The 22801-nt window shown below is 35.0% G+C and overlaps 1 protein-coding gene across 1 annotated transcript in view; it reads right to left on the bottom strand.

Moving 5' to 3' along the window:
• Positions 1–4261: 4261 nt before the first annotated feature.
• The window catches only part of LOC124971344 (vexin-like), a 183348-nt gene continuing 164808 nt past the window's right edge, over positions 4262–22801 (bottom strand). The window contains exon 2 of the mRNA XM_047535116.1: positions 4262–4955. Coding sequence (XP_047391072.1) covers positions 4262–4876 — 615 coding nt within the window. The 5' untranslated portion in view covers positions 4877–4955. The remainder of the gene's footprint in view (positions 4956–22801) is intronic.

The following is a 22801-nucleotide window of genomic DNA, read 5'->3' as shown; positions in this document are numbered from 1 at the left end:
TTATTCAAAAATAGAAATAGGTAAAATATAAAATGCAGCTTCCAAACAAAGCTAGCGTAGTCTTGGTTTATGTTAATAAAAATCAAATTACCAAGGAAAAGAGTTAATGGTTCAGCTTTGCTCTATACTAGTCAGACCATCCTCATCATTATATACTGTATTCCATTATATTTTGTGAGACTCCATATTTTTTGAGAGAAAGAAATGTTGGAAAGCAGGAAATATCCATATACAGCTTTCCATAGAGAATATAAATATTCTGAAAGAGATATGAAATGGGGAACAGATGAAGGACCTGGGGATGTTAAATCTAGAGAAGAAAGGACTGAGGAAGAACATGGTAATTGGCTTTCAGTTGTTGAATACTTTATGGCAAAGGAAGAATGGAATGATTCTTTGTATTCTATGTTGTAAGGAGGACTAAGGAATTAAAATTTCGAGGAAGCAGTTTTTGATTGAGGAGACTCATGTAGCTGAACTCCCCCAAAAAATGGAAAGAACTACAGTAGGGAAAGAAGATGTTATTATTAGAGGTGATTAAGCATCTTAGGAATGTGTTTGCAGAGAGCATCCCTGAGCATTATAAGGAGTAAGAACAGAATAGTTTCCTCTAGTACAAAATTCCAAACTTGGGCAATGAGACCCAATTTTGAACATTGAAATTTTTAAAATTCTTGCCTATCATTTCATAGCTAATCAGTTAACAAGTTTTCTTGGCTCTTCTTTTATAATATATCTTACATCATTTTTATATTATTGCTCTATAGTATCCCAAATATTACAATATTCTTATAGTTGGAAAGATCCATCAGAAATGCACACATTCTTTGTGGAGGGTTGTTTACAAAGATTCTCTAATTAAATATACTAATTAAAAACAAATGGAAATAAAACCAAACAACCTCTAACTGCTCTTTCTGTCTCCATTTTCCACTCTCTGCAATGCACTCAGTATGATATTAAAAGGGTAATATAATTAAAGCGCCCTTTTTATCAGGTCACTTCTCTTCTCACTGACACTCATTAACTCTCCACTGCCTACAATGGTTTCCAAAGTGAGGTATGTTCTATTTATATAGTTGAACTTGAAAAGCAAGAGAAGTAGGCTCTACTAATAGTGAACATGCAGATATATGCCGATGCCTCACCTGGTGTTTATAGGACCACATATAGCATAAGTTAGATAAGGTGTTCTAAGAGTCAGGGTTCCACCACACAGAGGGGGATTCCACACACAGTAGAGCCCTTGCTTATCCCTTCACTTTCCACTGATTACAATGAATTATGGTTTCTATGAAACCAGTTAGGTTGATTTGTGGGTTCTGAAAAATATAGATTGAAATAAACCTTTACAAAAGTGACAGGCAACTTAAAAATATACCTTCAAAGACATTTAGTTTTGAGGCTAATGCAAATGACAAGAGCACAAATTAATGACTGGTAAATAAAGGTTTGACATGTTTCTTACAAGCTCTTAGCTATATTAAGGATAAAAACAATGACTATCTAATACATATAACAAGGAGTTCGCAAAAAGAAAAAGAAAATGAACTCCAGAATTTTAAGTGATTAAAATCATGTATTACTCATTCCAATACCTGATGCAAGTTCACTTAACAATGACACAAGTTTTGAAGTCTCTTCTGAGTATTCTTACTAGCAGATTTATAAAATATCACATCACTTGTAACACACTTCTCCATTTGTCATGGGAAAATGCCTGAAATATATAATAATGGAAATGGTTGTCAGAAAATACTGTTGGTGTGCAGAAAAACTTATTGTGGCATCACAATAACATGAAGGAATCTCAGAATCATTATGCTTAGTGGAAGAAGTTAGACACACTGTATATTTCCATATGTGTAAAATTCTATAAAACTGAGATAAAGTTAGAGTAACCAAATCATCAGCAGTTGCCTGGACCTAGGAACAGAGGTAGGAATGGATTGTAAAGGGGTTCAAGAGAACTTTAGGGGTGATGGAAATATTCTGTATCTTGATTGTGGCAGTGATTCCACAACTTATGCAACATATCAAAACTTGAACATTTTATTTTTATTTATTTATTTATTTTTGGTTTATTAATGTCACAAAGCACACTTTATTTTTATTTGAACTCGTCAAATGTTCTATACAAGGCAAACACTTCATGAAATATTTAAATTAAAAACAAGTTCAATCTATCCTACATAGATCTTCAGCTGCCACATACAAATAAAAGACATGTTATAAATTAAGTTAAAATAGTTGCAGGAGACTGTGTGGTCCAGCAAGATCACCTGTCTGTTCCCTTTGTTCCGGTTCCCAATTTCTACACTGTGAAAGACATTGGACAGTTCATTGGGATTAGCCCCTCGGTGAAAAAGCCCTTGAGCACAAGTTTCCAAATCATGTTTGGATGCTGGGATCAGGTGCTCAGAGTCTAGCACAGTGGCTGAAGGCAGAGATCAGCAAGGTGAAAACCCAGAAGCCAAGGTCTCTTACCCAACATCATACCTTCTTGGAATTTACCCAGAGATACAGAAACAGGAAATTCAAAGAGCACAAAGCAAGACATTACCACAATGAAGTAGTCAAAAAAATATCAGTTGAGTCTGAGATGTACAATGGTCAAACTCTACTTTGTACCAAGACATGGCAATTTCCAACATGGTCATAGGCTAAATTTTACCACAGAATTTCTGATTGCATTAAATAGGTTGAATTAATTTAAACCTCTTAATTAGAAAACAAGCCTTCTGGAGGCAGAGTTCAGGTCACAGATGAGGACTATTCAAAGCCGGTCACTAATCCCCTCCACAGGCAAGGCATTACTCATAGATCACTGTATTCTTTTAGCTCAGATTCCTTCTTCACACAGCACTCCAGGCAGCCTCTACCAATTCATTAGTTTTAACGCTTGAGACAAAATTTCATTACTAACCCTAGTCCTTCTCCATGTTCTGAACTCTTTCATGTGAAGGAGTATTTATAACACAGGCATTGAAGCTGGGCACCCATGTATGTTAGGTGCCTTTAGACTGATCATTTAGCCTTTTTGAACTGGTGTCCATATATGAAATGGATAAAGCCACTTAACTCAGTCATTAGAAAGATAAGGATAAGGATAATTTATGTAAAGTGCTTAGTATCATGCCTGGAACATAGTAGGCATTTAATAAATGATAATTATTAACATTATTATGTGATCATTTTAAGGTTACTGATGTTGAAAATGGAATTGATGACATTTCCATTGATGGAAGAAAACATAATATTATACATTAGGTTGAACCATATGCAATGGATATTCAATTGTTTTTGACCTGTAGAAATGGCAGTTCAGTCCAATATGCCATGGCCTAATTCATTCAAACCACTTACATGTTCTAACTTTATCAAACTTTCTGCTTCATGGTTGTCCCAGAGACAAATACCCACCATTTAAAATGTTCCTCAAATCAGTTGCTAGAGTAAGCACAGCAAGGAATCTGCTGAGGGAAGTTGAGGACCTGGTGACTAGTCCTACTACCTTGTGTCTATTCACATAACCTCTGGAGGCCTTTGTTTTCCCATCTGTAGATAGGGAAAAGTGTGCTTTTTTTTTCAACTGGTGCTTTGTAATAAGAAGAGTAATGGATGGGAAAGCACTTTCAAAAGTTAAAATCATTGTACCAAACCAAGGTATTGTTAATTCTACCAGATTATGCCACTTAAGAAAATATTAACATTTAATTTTAATCTTTTTCTATAGAAAAACTGTACATAAAAGAACAGAATTCATGCAATCATGCCAAATGACCATCAGAACTGATCTTGATGACACTGTCAAGTAAATATTAGAACTATTAAGTAAATACATAGTGCTCTGTCCTTAAAATCTGTACTTCATTAAAATGAAATAAACATGAAATGGGAATAGCGAGAACCATGGGGTTTACAAACTCCTCAACTGTCAAGCTTTTATATTCATGTCAGAAATCATACATTTTGGAAAAACCCACAAGGAAGACAGATTTTTCTCCCTTGTAGGTCTTTAAAGTGGGTTGCCAAAGTTTGATTTTGGTATAACTACGCCTAAAGATAGAAAATAAACGTTATGACCACTCAAAGTAACTTTCAGATCAACAGTTCTATTTTGCCTTGAAGGGACATTCCTTTTCCATGCTGAAAGCGGGCGATCAGCTAGTGAGTGAGTGTGGCTCAGTCCCAATCCTCAAGTTTTCTTCCCTTGTCCTGTGAACCTCAGCCAATGCAAGGCACCTGGGAAAGGTCACCTTTAGTCAGCCTCAAAGGCGCTGTTGGTGGCTCCCATGTATTCAGACTTCTTCTTGTTCCTGGTAAACATTTTTCGGAGGATGCCACGGACACCGCTGGAAGCACTGCCTGTCAGTGGCAGGGAAGCCTCTGCGCTCGGGGGGAGAGTTGGATACTCCTCCGTCATCTTCTTGAGATGTCTGGATCCTCTCCCCAGAACAGCTTCATTCTCTGAGCCTATGGCTACCACCTCTGCTGCAGCTGGAGATTTCACTGAGATCCGGGCCACTGGAGGAATCAGTGATTTTCCATATGCTTGATTCCCACACAGATTTGATGCTTTGGGTTCAGAAATCCCCACAGATCTGGCAGGGGTTTTGGTGGGATGCACCCTGGGAGGCCGAGCATTCTGCAGCCGGACAAACCTGTGGCCTTCACCTGCATCCAGATGGTCTATATGGTGTGGCCGCAGCTCCAGGGGCCGGGGTGTGTAGAGGTCTGACTCAATCACCATATTCTTGGTCAAGAGGTGTTGAGAGCTTTTGACTCTTATCCTGGCTGGACTGGATGCCTTGGAAGGAATCACCGTGGTGAAAACTTGTATATTTTCATCACTGCAGCTGTAAATCTGATGCATCCTTTCAGCCTTCTCTCCCCCTAGTGTCTGGGAACCGACAGTCTGTCTCTGGACTCCTAGTCGTAAGGTTTCCTGGATACTAGAACATTTTAAATGACTACAGTTAATTGTATGTAAATCAAATCTAATTAAAGCTAATTAAAAATAAATGTTGGAAAATATATTAAAATGAATACACACAAATAAAGCTAAGCATTGGGCTAGAGCACTGGAGCTATATGGTAAACAGAAAAATGACCTTGGTCTTTCATGTTGATTGTGGGTTATATGAAAAGGGGACTAGAAATAAAATAATCAGTCCCAGAACCCTAAAAAAAGAATATAAAGAAAAGTGGAAGTTCTAGGAAAACCTATAATGAAAGAACATGTCGCAGTTTGTGAAGTCGGGGAAGAAAGGTGGAAACTGGTACAAAGTAATGAAAAACTATGAATTCTCACAACCTTTATAAGCCATGTCTCTTGTTTGTACGTGGAACAAAGATCAAAGTTCTAATGTAGGATTGGTCACTCCCTAAGTAAACTATGAACAACTAGAGTCTGGAGCCCATTCATATTTCATCGTTGTATTGTCAAGAGAAGAGTGTACACACAGGAAGTAATTGTTTACCAATGGACTAATTGACTTACATATCAAAGTGAACAGAGGGATCCAGTGTTACCTCCAAAGGGAGCTTGAGGCCATTGGAGAAAACAGACAGGATACTGGCGGTCTCCACTCATTTTGCAAGACCCATTCTGAGACCCTATGTGCCATGGTTCTTGCTGTCCTTTGCTGTGGCTGTGCCACAGATGTCTTATTTGAATGATTTTTAAGGTTTCATAGCCCAGGCCCTGGTACAGGTATTTTCAATTTAGTTTTTAGTATCTCACTTCATAAATTTGATTCCTGCCTTTCAACACAATCAATTCAGTCACTTTGCCAGCCTTAGACACGTGACAAGGATTCAAGAAACATGTATCAATCAGTTGAAATGTCAACCTCAGCCCATAAAAGGGCTCACTCCATTGTCCCAGAACATGAACTCAGCATCTATCTGAAATGGAGTTGAAAATAACTTTCCAAAGTTGTGCTATGGGTACCATCTTTAAGCAGCCCTGGATTTAGCTGTTACCACATATAGCTTTTAACAACCAGCATTTTGAATTGTAGCGGCAGGTCTACGTGTCATCTGTCTTAACATGCTGTTTCAGGTCAGTGTTTGGTCAGGTCGCTCTATTGTGTGAAAATTGGCCATTAGCACAGCTAAAAATAGAGAATTGACTCTTCTACAAATACATGACTTTATAGGTATAGGGATATGAAAAGAACTGATATCCCAGAACAAAGAGTATCTCACAGTTTTGAAGAAAGAATCTACTAGAAAGTCTGGGGGACTTTTTTTTTTTGATCACAAGCAGGCAAATAAGCCATGGATGGGATTGCCCTCAACATAGCCATTGATTACCTTATAGATTCCGCTTTCAATTAAAAGGTTTTTGGCGGTGGCTTTACTGACTCAGATGGGCTCTTTACAAAAATGGAATGAGGGAAAAGCAATGAAATATGTTGTGAAATAAATCATGTAAATTATAGTGTGACAGTTATTTCTTATATAAATAAGGCAATGAGAACTAAGAAAAGGATCAAATCTATCTGCAAATCATAGTTCTTTATTCAACAGTAGAGTACTTGTCCCTCAAAATGGAACATTCTTCAGTCCATAGCCTCAGACAGAATATGGTCAAAGTTAATATAGAGAAACCATAGACCTCCAAAACTTCAAATCAAGGAACCCTGCATTACCAAAACTGCCTCAATGCATCATGTTAGGAGATATAGCACGTGCTATGACAGATTGACTATTATTCATGTCATTGCACAGTATTCTTCTTGATATTGGAAAGAAGACATGAAATATTAAGGCAGCAATCTCTGCATATAAGAAATTGGAGTGATGATTTAATGGACAAAATTGTAAGTAAAAATGGCAATAGCCAGTTAGCATGAACAATTATCTCTATTTAGGAGATTCTGGGAGCTGCAGGAAAATAGGATTTGTTAGCAGTTTCATAAAGTATGAAATATTTCATTCCTTTTAAAATTTACTTATTTATCTTTGTAGTTTCCATAAATGATGTTTTTTTTTTTGCCTTAAAAGTTCTCTAATTTCTATTGTCTCTAGTTCTTACAACAGCCCTAATAAATTTTCAGAAAAAGTGCTATCCATGAGTAAACATCCTTAGGAATTAGGTAACTGACTCAGTGTCATTAGCTAGTATGTGGCTAAGCAGGGCCTCAAACTGCATACCCCTTGACTCTAAATTACTTAGTTGAACTTCTTCTTTCTCTGCACCCCTCTGCTTCTTTTTAAACACCATCTATCAAATGCATTTGTCCTGATTCCTAACTTTTATTGGGGGGACACATTTATTTTATTTTTCTTTTAAGGTGATGAGAATTGAACATAGAGCCTTAAATAGCAGCTGTTTTAAAGGCAGTTTTTTAAATATTTTTGTTCAAATGTATAAGTTCATATTCAATGGGATTCAGGTATGTATTTGGGCTCTGCATATTATTTTATTTGACTAACAGTTTTGAACTCAAATTCATAAAACAACCAGAATAATTATACCGCGTTATGTAATTATAGTTTGAGGATGTTTCTTGGATTAATAGGTGAGAATAAATTCCAGTAACTTGGCTGAACAACTTCTTTCTGCTTAAAAAATATTTTAACTAGTTGTTCCTCCAAAATATCAAAACTGATTTTCCTAAGAAGCTCTTTTTTCCTTTTGTCAGATCTTTTGCCCATTTAAAAAATCTGTTTTAATTAGTGATACATGAGAATAGAATGCATTCTGATACATCATACATAAATGGAGCATAACTCCTCATTCTTTTGGTTGTACATGATATAGGATCATACTGGTCATATAGTGATATAAGCAAATAGGGTGTTAATGTCCAATTCATTTCTATTATCCTTCCTATCCCTATGCCCTGCTCCCTTCACTACACTCTGCCTAATCGAAAGTACCTCTGTTCTTCCCTAGCACCCCCACTTTTTGTGAATCACATATACTTTGCAGAGTATTTTTTGCTTCCAAAGAACAGATTGGATAGTTGAGAAAATGCAAGGTATAACTCGAATGTACTGACTATCATCCTGATATCCCAGTCATTTCTAGGAAATAATTTACCCCTGAGAGGGCTCAGTGAAGTAAAATGCATTATAGAGAGGTTATGAATGCATTACATTTATATATGTGAAAATTCTTTGGTAATTCCCATGGACAGGCCATCATGAATTTAAAGAAGAAAATTAGATTCAGTTGATATGTAAAGTACTCCAGGAATGTGGCAATATTCTTTCAGTAGAGCCAGGTCAACTAAACCAAAATGAAATCCTTCCATTGAATCATGAAGTCCAGCCATACTATTTTGGGTTCAAATGACTATTTTCCATGAAGTATGTGTGCCAACACTTCCTCAGGAATGCACTTATGCTTGTCTATTAGCTCTGATCATATATGACCTTAGTGCTGCGATTTAGGTGATGTGATCTAGGGAATAAAATGTGACTGCTAAAAAGGTGGGAATGCAAATATAAGAATGCCAACCTAACACTTTCTATTTTAACCAGGAGAACCATGGCACTGAAACGAGCTAAATTATGGCCCAGCTATACTGTGAAAATTCATTTCCAGAAAAAAAATTGAACATCCAATTATAAGTCTATGTTAGGTTAAACTATGTAAAATTACCTATATTCAACCATTTCTTTTACCAATAGAAACAGTGATTTCATGTACTACAACATAAAAATATCACCAAAACCACAGATCAATTTATTGTCCCAATTATGTACTGATTCAATTCACTTCCACATATAACTGTCTAGGGCTGGGGTTGTGGCTTATGGTAGAGCACTTGCCTCGCATGTGGAGGGTACTGGGTTTGATTCTCAGCACCACATCAATAAACAAAATAAAGGTATTGTGTCCATCTACAATTAAAATTTTTTAAAAAATTACAAGTGCCTATATTGTGTCAGAATTTTTGAGAACATAGCATCTATAATTAAAACCTGTTGAGAACAAGTAGAGAATGAAGGGAACACAGGTAAGGAAAGAGTGATATCAAACGAAGTGATAAAAAGCCTTCATAGAGGATTTGAAAGGTCAACTGGACTTGAATTTTGATAGACATGAGAGCAAGGCTGCAGATACAGGGGGCCATGTCTGCAAAGATGAAATGCACTAGGGTGATCTTTGGAACAAAGGTTTGTTAAGTAGATCTAAGAAGCGAGATTTATGGAAAGATCAGCCCATGTTACTTGAGGAAATGTAATTAGCTACTAACTAGTTTGTTTTACTGTCTGGATTCAGCAAAGGTGTTTAAGCTGGCGTATGGCATGATTACAGCTGAATATTAAGAGATCACTTTAGTGTAGTATGAATGATGAAATGAAGAGCATGAGAAGAGAAAAAGATTAATTGGGAGGCTTTCACAGTATATTAGGAAAGAATGAAGGTTTGAATTAGGTTAACTTGACCATAAAACAGAGGGCTCATGTCACCAATATAACCATCTTAAAAATCAATAGGACTTGATGACTATCTTGATGTAGTGAGGGAACAATTCAAAGTATAGTGGGAGGAATGGTTCAAAACCTGGTTCAAGATAATACAGAGTAACTGGGTAGTAATATTAAACAAAATGAGGAAATCAGGAGCTGCAACATTTTGGATAGGAGTTTACAAGGCAATAGTGAGTATCATTTAAAAATTGAGTTTGAGTCCAAGGAACATTTACCTAAAAATATCTACCTGGTAGTTGGTAAGGATTAATTTGGATCCTACATGAAAGGTAAGTACTTGAGATAGAAATACAGGAAGTGAATAAAAAAATTGAGATGAGTAAGTTTGGGGGAAAGAATCACAGGAGAGCAATGGGGTGAATTAGATTCAAAATCACGGAGAGAATTTATTTTCTCTAAAATAATAAAAGAAAATGAGGGAATGAGTGAACATAAGTGGAATGGAAAAACTTTGAAAAAACTCAACAAAGATAGTTTTCATCTTCTTGTGTCTTCTTAGTAAAATTGGAGTTGAAAGTGAGAATAGATCAGGAAAGATTAGGGACTTGACATGTTTCGGCATCACTCCTAACATGTCATACTAAAGAATTAATCAGAAATATTCAACCCTACCTTTGAGAAGCAATCCAATGTTTTAACAAATATTGTTGCTATATCTCCCAGTTAAAAAACAAGTTGCTATAACACAACCATAATTTAAGACAAAATAATCAGTTAAATAACCAGTACAAATATAATTCATTTCATTTGTATCCCAAATGATTTCTAAAAGTGGCGATTCTGAATTATTCTACCCTTTAAAAATTCTTTTTCAAGATGTACTGGCTATTTCTCATCTTTTTCCACACACTGTAGGTTCTTCATCCATCATTTCTTATAATATTAATGATGCAATTTTTAAAATTATTTCTTGATTTTAATCACTGATAAAATTGACCAGATTTCACTAACATACTTACAATATGAATCCATCCTAATTATTACATTTCTCAAGAACTCAGACTATTGAGTTTACATTGTATGAACAGAATGGGACATTAGAAAAATGGTAATCTTATTTTATCCATGGCAGTTAAATTCCTCTTCAACCCTTCAAATATCTGTCACAGAATTTTTGAGAAGTCCTTTCAAATTACCCAACTTACTGCATTTATTTCAACTAATTGAGCTTCTGAAATGAGTGTCTGGTTTCTTGCTTTTCTATCATTGTTGCGGAGGAGGAATTTGTTAAAACTTTGACACTTTACCATAGGGCAATAGTCAATTTAACCTATGTTACCATGGTTACTCTTGGTTGGCTTGAAAAAATACCCAGATGTCACAATTTTTGCCAATGAATAATATTATCTATCACTAACAGAATCAATGCTCTCTTCCTGCTTCTTTTTTTATCTTTCTGAGTGAAATTTTTGAACCTAGTAAGTATTAAAAAATAGTTATTGAAAAGTGAAAACATTTAAAAAACTGATTCACTGGGTTAATGTGATATATTTATCCACATAAAAGATCATGAACCCTCGACTTTGAAGAGGAATTCGGGGATCATTTAGCCTGAGTCTTCTCATTTTACATATATGAAAAATGACACACTGAATTAGGAGGGGGTTGCTTAAAGTCACACAGATGTTAAGTGATCGGAATATATAAATGTGATTCTCATAATAAAATGAGCTTGTGATTTTGCTTAAATCTTCAGGAAAGCTATGGAAATATATAAAAGAAAAGCTAAGATATTACTCATCAGTCATTTTATTGACCATTTCTGGATGTATGACAGTGAGCTCTAGCAGTTGTATCATAGAGCTTAGAGAAAATGCAAGTCATATCTGAGTGACTGCAAGTATTGACCCCGAGTCAATCTAATCAGTGTGGCAGCGTTACTAATGAAGATAGATGGAAGTCATACATATGATGTAACATACTAAGATATAAGTCCCTTTTGGGAAGGTATCGTTCCATGTATACAACATAAGTGTGTGTATGAATATGAATAAGATACCATTCCTGCTTTCAATGAGCATTTTGTGCACCCCACCACATGGAATACAGTCAGTTGCCTGGCTTACTGATGGGTTAGTGCTACTCCCCCTTTCTTTCCGTTGATTGCTGTGGTTTTGCATTTATGAAACTGTGCTGCAGACTGGGATCTTGCTCTGCTGATAGGAAATATGCCATAATGATATAGCTATATGATATCTTAGATCTTACACAATTGACCTTTGAGTGAAGCAAGAGAGAATGTTAACCATCCACAGGATAAGGACAGAAATGATCTTAGTGGCCCTTTCAACATGATGGCTTCAAGACAGTGGTTTAAAGTAGTGCTACTTGCTGAGTTTCAGCATTACCTGTAGTGGACTGCAATAAAAACATTAATAAAGGTTTTTTTTAATTGGTGCATAATAGTTATATAGAATAGTGAGTTCTATTGTGGTATATTTGTACATGCACATAACGTGATCAAGAAGCAGAATCCTTTTTACAAATGAAATTTTGTATAAAAATGTTCATTAGTTACATTAAAAAAATAAAAGCAGAAATGCCCTGGATGAACAGGAGTAGGGAACTTAGGATCTTACTAGCTAGGCTTATTCTCCCCTCTCCATTTTGTCAGTGAAGAAAGAGAATTCCAGAGAAACAAAAATGTGTTTGCCTCAAAATTCATTGTCCATAAAGCAATAAACCAGGACTGGATTCTAGGTTCTTTTTCTACTCTGCCACATTGCCTTAAGTGTTTTGGATTTACTATGCTATTTTAGATTAATTGGAAGGTATAGCAAAAAATAATCTTTGAAGGAGTTTACAATAATAGCATGTAAATGAAGAAAAATTGCATTCATTCAGGGAACATGTGCTATGTATGATACACTAGAGATATAAAGGCTAACAAGCGTATAGGCCCTCAAGAAGCTTACCAGTCACATGGAGCATGCAATAGACTGAATAATACCCCCCAAATATATCCAGGCCCTAATTCTTAGAACCTATAAATGTTACCTATATGGTAACAGGGGTTTTACAGATATGATTAAGTTAAGCATTAAGAAATAGGTTCTACCTGGATAATCCAGGAAAATCTCCCTGAGTGTAATTACAAATACTCATATAAAAGAAGGATATTCTACTACAGAAGATTGAAGATGTGACAACCTTAGAGATTTGAAGTTTACTAAGCTGTGGACTTTGAGCATGGTGGAAGGAGTCACAAGTCAGGAAATGCAAGGAATACAGGTGGCCTCTATAAGCCATAAAAGAGAAAGAGAGCATTCTCTCCCAGACCCTTCAGAGGAAGTGTGGCATTGAAAATTAATTAAAGGTGAATTTTCATTTTACACTACATACAAAAATCAGTTCCAGGTGAATTAAAAGTCTAACATGAAAAACAATTCTTTCATTAATCTTCTAGAATAAAATTCAGGTAAAAACTTTGACTTTAAAGAAATATTTCTTTAAGAAGACAAAGAAAGCATACACTATAAAAAGGAATGACTTCATAAATAGAATCACTCTAAAATTTTTTAAAACTCTTGATACAAAAATAGTGTCAACTAAATAAAATGCCATACCACACACTGGGAGAAAACATTTACAATTTATATACCCCACCCCCACCACCAAAGCATTAGTAGCCAAAATATATAAAAAATTTCAATAAATCAGAAAAGATTACTCCAAAAGAAATGATGAAAAAAGAACTCTAGACCATGTTATGATTACTTCACAGAGGGAACAGAAGGAATAAAAGTGTTCTTCCTTCCTTTAAGTTTTCTTCTTTGGTTCTTCCTGTGAACTCAAATAGAAGTCAAAGACAAGGGAACCCTTTGTTCTCATCCATATAGTTCAATCTCCTAGGTCACCTACCAGGGTAGAAAGGAATGAAGAATAGATCTGGAATGGCAGAAGATCCATCTAATTTTAAAACTCTAACCATACCAAGTGTTGGAGAGAACGTAGTGCAAAGGAAAATTCTGTACAATGCTGATGGGAGTGAAAATTTTTCACTTTAGAGAGCAATTTGGCAATATTTACTAAATCTTAACACATACATTATGACTCAACAATCCCACTTTTATGTATATACTTTGCAGAAAAATACAAGTACAGCAAAAGACAAATATAAGAATGTTCATAGCCTAGTTATCTTAAAATATTTGTTGAAAAAAATAAAACATCAATGAAACAATAAATTAGTACATTGTACAGGTTGAGTATCCCTCATCCAAAATGCTTGGGACCAGAACTGTTCCAGCTTTTGGAAGTTCGTGATTTTGGAATATTTGCATGGACTTTATCAGTTGAGCATCCCTAATATACAAATATGAAATCTAAAGTGTTCTAAAATCAAAAGCTTTTTGAGAAACACATGGGCACTCAAGAAGTTCCAGATTTCAAAGCATTTTAGATTTCAGATTTTTGAATTAGGGATGCTCAGCCTGTAGTATACTCAAGGCTAAGAACTGCAGAACATGCAAGAACACAACATGGAGGAATTTCACAAAAAAGCATTGAGCAAGAAGTATACATCACAGGAAAATACTTCCAGTGTAATTCCATATGCTGTTTTTAAACTATTCCAAATAATGCTATATGTTGTAGAGTTCTACATGATGTATAGTCAAGTGATATGGAATTTCATGGAATAATGCATATCAATGCAGAAGAACTACCTCTTAGAGCAAAAAAGGATGGAGCTCAAGCAGGGGAATTAGATGGCTTCAATATTTTGACGAGGTCATTATTTCTTAAGTTGCATTGTGAATAAATAATTATTATTTCATTCAGTTTTATATCAAAGTTCATAATACTCTTTAAAATATGAAGTGTGACAGGTGCTTTAAGAGAGGTATGCCCTGCCCAGGGGCCTCTGGGAGCACAGATGAGGGGTCCACATGTCAGACGTGGCAGGGGTTTCAAGGAAGAATTGCTTGAAGAGCTGGTTTTTACCAAACTGTTTAGACCATCGTAAAACTTCTGGGGATTCAGGGAAGGAAAACAATGTAGTGTGGATACATTTGCTGAGGAACTAGAGTTTAAACAGCATGCAAGAATTAGGAATTGTGTAAGGAAAACTGTAGTTGGAAACAAGGTAGCTAAGCTGGAGAGAAGGGGCAGACATACCTTTCTAGAGAGACCTGGGAAATACTTGCATGCAAAAAGCAATCTGTAGCCAATAGGTCTTGAAATTTTATTCATTTAGATACTAGAATCTCCCTGTCCTTGGAAAAATTTATGCTTAATCCATAAAAGTACAGTCCAAGGTAAGAATTTGTTTGGTCAACATGCGGTCATCACCTCTTAAATTTGCACCGTACTTGACCACTTACAAAGCATGTAAATCCCAAGAGTTATGAAAAGAGGGAGAGTAGGCATCATTACAAGGAACAGTCAATGTTTTAGAGAAGGACCCTGACTTGTTCAATGTTACCTGGCTGATAAACGATATGATCAAGTCTAGAGCCAGTTTTTCCAATTTTATGTTCAGAATTCATTCTATTACCCACCAGGCTATTCCACATTTTTACAGCTGAAGTTAGGTCAGCATTAAGAATATACCTCTTACATGAGCACAAATCAATTGAAGAGCTTTTTAGAAAATTTTCAATGAATGAGGGTGCTTACAACACATTGATAATAATTTGTACAAGGCAATGATTTATTATAGTGAATTAAACTGTCCAATCTCTTGAGGAGGGTGGGTTGGTAAGTAATTGAGATATTCCAACAAATATAACCTTTTGCAAAGTATACAACCTGATTAAAACTGTTGTTCTTTTGTAATAAATGAGTCAGAGGTTACGTTTCTTCTATTAGATCGGAAATTCTATAAATGAAATCAATGAAATAAAGTTGATGAGTTCTGTTAGTAGAGTAGTCTTGAAAATTGTGCTTTGGCCTTCAGGCTATAGAATTTTCTAATGAAGACCAGAAAAACTGTTAGAAATGTGTCTATTCTATACTTTTTTCTTCCCAATGGCAGATCAGTCAATCTGCCTGTCTGACAGCCTACAGAGGGGTAAAAGCACGATCTCAGTGAAGTTGTAGATGAACAATTGAGTTAGAAGCATTAATTTCATTGAATTCTATACTCAGGGACACTCATATAGCACAAACGTAGGTAGTGCATTAAGGGAAAAATGACACTAAAATATGCCAGCAGTTTCTTTCTTTTTGTACTGGGGAGCCAGCCAGTTTACTTTGGAATCCCACTCTGGTCCTAGCTTTTGGCTTGACATTATAGGGGCATACAAAGGCACAATAAAAGTTTTCTGCCATATATAAGGTGATATTACTTTTGGGAAACATAAGACTTTGTAATGCAATAAATTATGAAGTATAGACTGCAGGTGCTATTTGGAAGAAACTAATTACAATGCCTACCAGATAGTTATTACATAATAAAAAACAGTGATATCTTGGGAAATTTTATGCCAATGATTGTTTTCTTTCTAAAATATTTCAAAGACAGTTAAACCACTGTGTTTTTGGATGGTTTTATTTGCATACTTTTGCAAAACATACAGAATGGCTCCTGGATTGATTATTCAATTGACAAAGGAGATTATTTCTGAAGCTATTGGTTTGCAAAGATGCAATTTAGTTTAAATTTCATATACCTTGTACTGATAATAGTTTAAAGAGATGAAAATGATTTGTTTTAAAAATTCAAAATAATATTTTGTAACTTCCATTATTACCTAAATGACAAATGTATGATATTTTATCCACTCTTTTAATACTTGCCAAAAATACAAAGCATTTAAATAGGGTTTTAAATAAAACTGGCAATACTTCATAATTAGGACAAGATCTAAGAAAGAAATCTTGCAAGAAAAAAATAATAAAACTAGGGTTTCGGCCCACGAAAACAGAAGCAGTATGCAATAATTGGATGAACTCAAAGAAAAAGAACAAAGGATAAGTAATAACATATTAAATTATTGTTAATTGGAAAAGCCAAGATGTTCCTCCAGGCAGAAATCAGTAATTAGAATGTGGTGAAGCTCATTATCATCTGGGTTGGAAATAAAAAGTGGAATGTAGCTCTTCCTTCCCCATCTCTCAGTCAACAACCTTGAGTGAAATACTTCTACTGGTGAGATGAATCAATGAGAAAGGCAAAACTCAATATCTCAACCTTTTTTTCCCCTTAGAGACAGTATGTCTGCAGGATTTTGAAGTCCTTCTTTGTGCAGGATTTTGAAGTCCTTCTTTGCCAATCAACACCCATGAGCTCAGGTCTACCCACACACAGCAGGAAATATGAGCAAGGCAGACAGCAGCCTGCTTTTGGAACAGCCATCAGTTCTTACAGATCTCACTGATTTCTGCTAATTGGAAAATCATCTGACTAGATATGGGGCCTATACCACCCTAACTCAGCTGATCTTCTTATTTCCACCCTCTTTCCAGCCTTGATTGATAAGTCTGCTTGGTTCCAATTGGCCTGCCTATTTCAATGTCATCCATGCCTCTAGGCTTACAAAATTCTAGGGGTCCTTTCTTGAGGTCAAAAACTCCAGATTTCCCAATCAATATTGGGCCTCAGTGTATAAAAATATATCTCACATAGAGAAGACTATGGACCTAGATCTGTGCTTCTCAAAATGTGGTTAATAAATTATCAGAATCAGAAATATCTTGGGGTGGTCATGAAACTGGCTCAAATGCAGATGTGGGAGCTCTACTATGACCTACTGAATGAGAATAGTTGAATTGGAGGCCAGAAATTGTCATTTAAATCAGTACATGAATATTTAAGAATCAGTCCTTGTTGTTGCATGTCCGTGTGTTTTAGTTTGCTTTTTCGCTGCAGTGACTAAAGGATCTGACCAGAAAAATTTTAGAGAAGGAAAAGTTTTTTGAGGGCTCACAGTTTCAGAGGTCTTTGTCCATAAAAGGTCAGCTCCATTCCTTGGGGATGGAGGTGAGGCTGAACATCATGGCAGAAGAGTGTGGCAGAGGGAAACGACTCACATGGTGATCAGGAAGGAAGCAGAGAGAGTCTCCACTCTCCAGATATAAATATATACCCCATAGCCACGCCCCCAATGAACCACTTCCTCCAGCCACACCCCACCTGCCTCCAGTTACCACTCAGCCTATCTCATCAGGGCTTAATTCACTGACTAGGTTAAGGTTCTCATAACCTAATCATTTCTTCTCTGATTCTTCTTGCATTGTCTCACAGTGAGCTTTTTGGGGACACCTCACATCTAAGTCATAACCCCTTTTTATTACTTGACTTGTGTCTCCTTCCAGATTGGGGAGGATTTCCCAGCCAATCTAGAAGAAGATATGCTGCCTCCACTTTTTTAAAATTATTTTTTTAGTTCTCAATAAACCTTTATTTTATTTATTTATTTGTATGTGGTGCTGAGGATCAAACCCTGTGCCTCACACATGCCAGGCAAGCACTCTACCATTGAGTCACAACCCCAGCCCCCGGCCCACTTTAAGTCACTGCTTTAATCAGCTTTTCCATCATTGTGACTAAAAGACTTGACAAGAACAATTAGAGGAGGAAAAGTTTATTTGGGGACTCACGGTTTCAGAGACTTGTAGTTCATAGGTGTCCTACTCCATTGGCTCTCGGCTAGAGATGGGTCAGAACATTATGGTGGAAGGATATGTAGGAGAAGAGCAACTCAGGACATGATAGCCAGAAAGCAGGAAGATAGCTTCACTCATCAGGGACAAAATATAAACCCCAAAGGCATTCCCCCAGGGACCCACCTCTTCCAGCTACACCCTACCTTCCTAAAGTTACCACCCAGTTAATCCCTGTCAGAGGATTAATTCACTGATTGGGTTAAGGCTCTCACAACCCAATCATTCGTCCTCTGAACCTTTTTGCATTGTCTCATATATGTGTTTTTTGGGGACACCTCACATCCAAACCATACAGTCATTATTGCATCATCCTCTCTTAATTCTTCACAGTTAACACCATCTGGAAGTAATGTTATTGTGCATATGTTTACTTTTCTATTGGCTGTCTTTCTCAATGAGAATGAAAACCCCACAAAAGTTAGAGCCTGATCTTTCTTTCACAGCATTGCCTTTACTGTCACTGCACAAGTGCTTGGCATTCAATAGCTATGTTCTCAATAAATATTTGCTGGATTAATCAAACATTTATCTAATGGCAACACCCAGATTTCTAGAACCACCTCCGTGTATTAGGTCAATGGAAACATAGAGACACTGTTGGCTTTCTCCTATTAATGACCTTCCTTTCCCTTTTGTACAAAGCTAAATGTGGAAACATATAAAGCTCAATCTGAACCAGATATATAAGTGCACTTTGAATGTGCCCCTGTAGTGGTGCCATTTCCCTACAACTGTCTAACACTTGAATAATCTTCATAAAAACGAAATAGATAGAAAAGCAATTGTTTGGACAAACAATTTTTCCTAAATCCTAGCCCTTAAGTTAATATTAATAATTTAATGGAATTATTTTTATTATTTATTAGGTACTTCTTAGATAAGTGTATTAAGACTTGGGTTCACCTGAGCAAAGATTCACAGGTATTCAGGCATCAGGGGCTCACTAAGGAGTAACTGAACCCATTTATCAACATGTTTAAGATTCAGTAGCCCTTCATCCTCATTAATTTATTCTGGTAATTTATCAATAGTTTCCTGAGCATTTGGGTTCCTATGGTGGCTCTTTTGAAGAAAGGTATCTTGTTTCATCCAAATTCAGCAAGTCAAATATCTTCAATCAATTTCTTTTTCCACTTTTTTTGGGGGGGTTATTGTCATGGGGGTTATGACTTCTGAGGAGACCTTGTTTTATATATATGTTTGCACTTGTCATATAATTAAAAGTTGCAGTCTCATATTATTATCTATCCTACAATGAACAACAAAGTTTCAGAGACTTTTAGTAACTTGTCTGAAGTCGATACAGGTGTAAGGATATCTGTATACTAATCTTGCTGAAACCGATTACTTGCTTACCCAGTTGGATTGTAAATTCTAGACTTATCTATTGCAAGCTTATTAAATAAAGATGAGAAGGAGATGCCTGGATTAAGTTCTATTTTATTATTATGCTTATTTTTAGTTTTTTTACATGTCATCTTTTTGATAAAGTAATGCATTAATATGTAAAATTTCATACAATAGAGAATGGTATAGAATGAATAGTATGTCTTCCTCTAATCACTACCTGCTGAGGCACCCACAAAGCAACCACCATTAGCAATCTTTTGCCTACTCTTCCAAAGATATTTTATGCAAAGATATAAGAAGCTATATATAAAACATATACATGCATATTTTATATGCATAGGTGTGTATGTGTATACACATTATACATGAGTGTGTAATATTCTATATATGATATATAATGTTATATATCATATCATAATACAATATAACATGTGTCTATATTATAGATACATACATCTTTGCATTACCAAAGCACAATATACAAACTGATTTGTGCCTTGATATTTTTTCACTTAATATTATCTTGAAGACAATTCCTTACCATTATAAATGTATCCATTTACTCCTTCTGTCTGTTTATTTGGCTAACATTCTGTAATAAAATCTTTGATGCACACACAGAAAGCTCAAAGATAGTACAAAGAGCACCAATATACATACTATGCAGATTTTAGAATTACCTGTTATAATTCCTGCATTATCACAATATCTATACTTTCATCCAATTTTTCTTTAATGCACTTCAAAATAAATGAAAGACTTTTTCAGGAAAGACATGGGCATGCATATTATTAACTAGAATTAAATGTTTGTTTACAGTTATTTTCTTAGGTGAAATTTATGTAACATGAAATGTAAAAAATTTAATGTAACTTTCAATGAGTGTTGACTAATGAATATACCATGTAACTCAAATGTATATAAAAAATATGGACCATTACCATGACTCCAAAAAGTTCCCTAATGCATCATGCCTAGTCACATCCTGCCCACATTCTCACCAGAAGCAATGTTCTGATGTTTTCCAGAGTAGATTAGTTTTGCCTTATAGAACTTCATTTAAGTGGAATCATTCCATATATGCTCACTTGTGGAAGATTTCTTCATTCAGCATTTTTGAGATTTTCCAAATTGTTTCCTACAACAGTAGTACCTTTCTATTACTAAGTTATATTTAATTATAAACATACATAATGTGCCTTATTGTACATTTAGTTAATGATTCATCTTTATTTTTGTTTATAATGTAAAGTAGGAATTGAGGTTTATTATTTTTCTTGTGGATAACCGATTGTTCTATTGCCATTTGTTGAAAATTGTTTCATTGAACATTGGATTGCTTTAGTCACATTTTCAGAAATTGAATAAATGTTGTAAGCATGCAGGTCTTATTGTGGACTCCGTTCTATTAATTCTCATGCCAGTACCATACTATCTTTACTAATGTAATTTTATGGTAATCCTTGATATAAGGTTGTTCATTTCTCCAAATTTGTTATTTTTCTGCTTTCACTTTTCCAGGTCCTTTGAATTTCGCATGCATTTAGAGAATCAGAATGTCAATTTTTACAAAAAGCATGGTAAGATTATATTTAAGATTGCATTGAATTGATAGATAAATTTGAGTATAACTGACATCTTCAAATATTAAGTTTTCCAATTCATAAACATGGCATATGTTTCTATTTAATTTAGGTCTTAATTGCTCTCAGCAATGGTTTGTAATTTTCAGTGTAGAGGTCTTGCACATCTGTTGCTAGATTTATTTCTAGGAATATACTGTTTTTGTTGCTATTGTAAATTGTATTGCTTTAATTTCATTTTCCAGTTGAGGCTGTTTTATATGAAAATACAGTTGATCTTATATATTAATTTTGTATTCTGTTACATTGCTAAATTGACATAAATCAGTTCTAGTAATTTCACTTGTAAATTCCTTGTGATTTTCTATATATACTTCCATGAGATTTAGAAATAAAAGACTGTTGCTTCTTCCTAGCTGATCTTTACACCTTTCAATTCTTTTTCTTTCCTTATTTACCTCCAGCAAAGATGGTGCAAGTGGCCATTCTTCCCTTGTTTGAAGGGGAATGTGAGAAACATCCAAAGTTTCACCATTAAATGTCATGTTGGGCCTAGGTATTTTTTTGTTAATGCCTTTCATCTGACTTAAAAAGTTACCTTATATAACCAATTTGCAAAAGGTTCCTATCATAAATGGATTTTTAATTCTGCAAAGTTATGTTTCTCTTTATTCAATAAATAAATTACATTATTTATTTATTATTGTTACTATTGTGTTGCTGGGGATTGAATCCAGGGTTACATGCATGCTAGGCAATCACTACACCATTGAGTTGCACTCTTAGCCCTACCCCCCAATTATTTTTTAATTAATCCAATCCTATACTCCTGAGATAAATGATACGTAATTATGATATGTTTTTATGTTTCTGAATTTTATTTGCTCAAATTGTTAAGGGTTTTGTGGTTTTACTTATGAGGAATATTGATCTCTTAGTTTCTCTAATAAATTCCTGAGGTATTGTAATTAGGTTTATGCTTTGCATTACAAAATGTATTGTGAATTGATCCTTCCTCTCTGTTTTCCTAATGACTTTCTTTAGGATTCATTTTATTTTCTCCTTAAATATTTGGTAAATGTCACCACTGAAATTATAAGGGACCCAAAGCTGTCTTTTTGGACAGTATTTTAAAAATACTAAATTCAATTTTCTTAAGATTTATTATAGGGATTCCACCTTTGGGTCCCCTTCTTCCACCCAGGAGAAGTCTGCTTTTACTTTTCTTTAATAAAGCTTACTTTCTACTCTAAAATAAAAAGATTTATTATATAAGTTTGATTTTCTAATTTTGATCAGTTTTGATTGATTGTATTTCTCAGTGAATTAGTGCATCTAAACTGTCTACTTTGTTATAAAGTTATTCATAATATTCCATTGTAATACTTTTAATCTTTTTCTATTGATAAGTCCTCCTTAATTATTGATATTGCTAATTTCCATACTCCATAATTCCTTCATCAGTCTACTTAGAGGTTTATCAACTCCTCAAAGAAACAAATTTTGTCTTTCTTCGTGTTCTCTAATTATTCTTTCTCCTTCTCCTCTTTTTTCTCTGATATTGGGAATTGAATGAAGGTCCCCTGATTTTATCTTTTGTCCTTTTGCTGCTGTAATAAATTACCATAATTTTTTATTATATTTAATTTTTACTGAAACCTAAAAACATAAAAATTGTGTAATAAATTTAAAAGTTATTTTTGCTCTTTTTTCCTGTGGCCTTTGGGGCAGTTTTTTTTTTCCTAATGTAAGCACTTATAACTATAAATTTTCCTATAAGTACTGCTTTATCTACATTTCAC

Source organism: Sciurus carolinensis, chromosome X (assembly GCF_902686445.1).
Source record: "Sciurus carolinensis chromosome X, mSciCar1.2, whole genome shotgun sequence".
NCBI classification, from domain to species: domain Eukaryota; kingdom Metazoa; phylum Chordata; class Mammalia; order Rodentia; family Sciuridae; genus Sciurus; species Sciurus carolinensis.
This window is presented reverse-complemented; position numbering and strand designations above follow the sequence as displayed.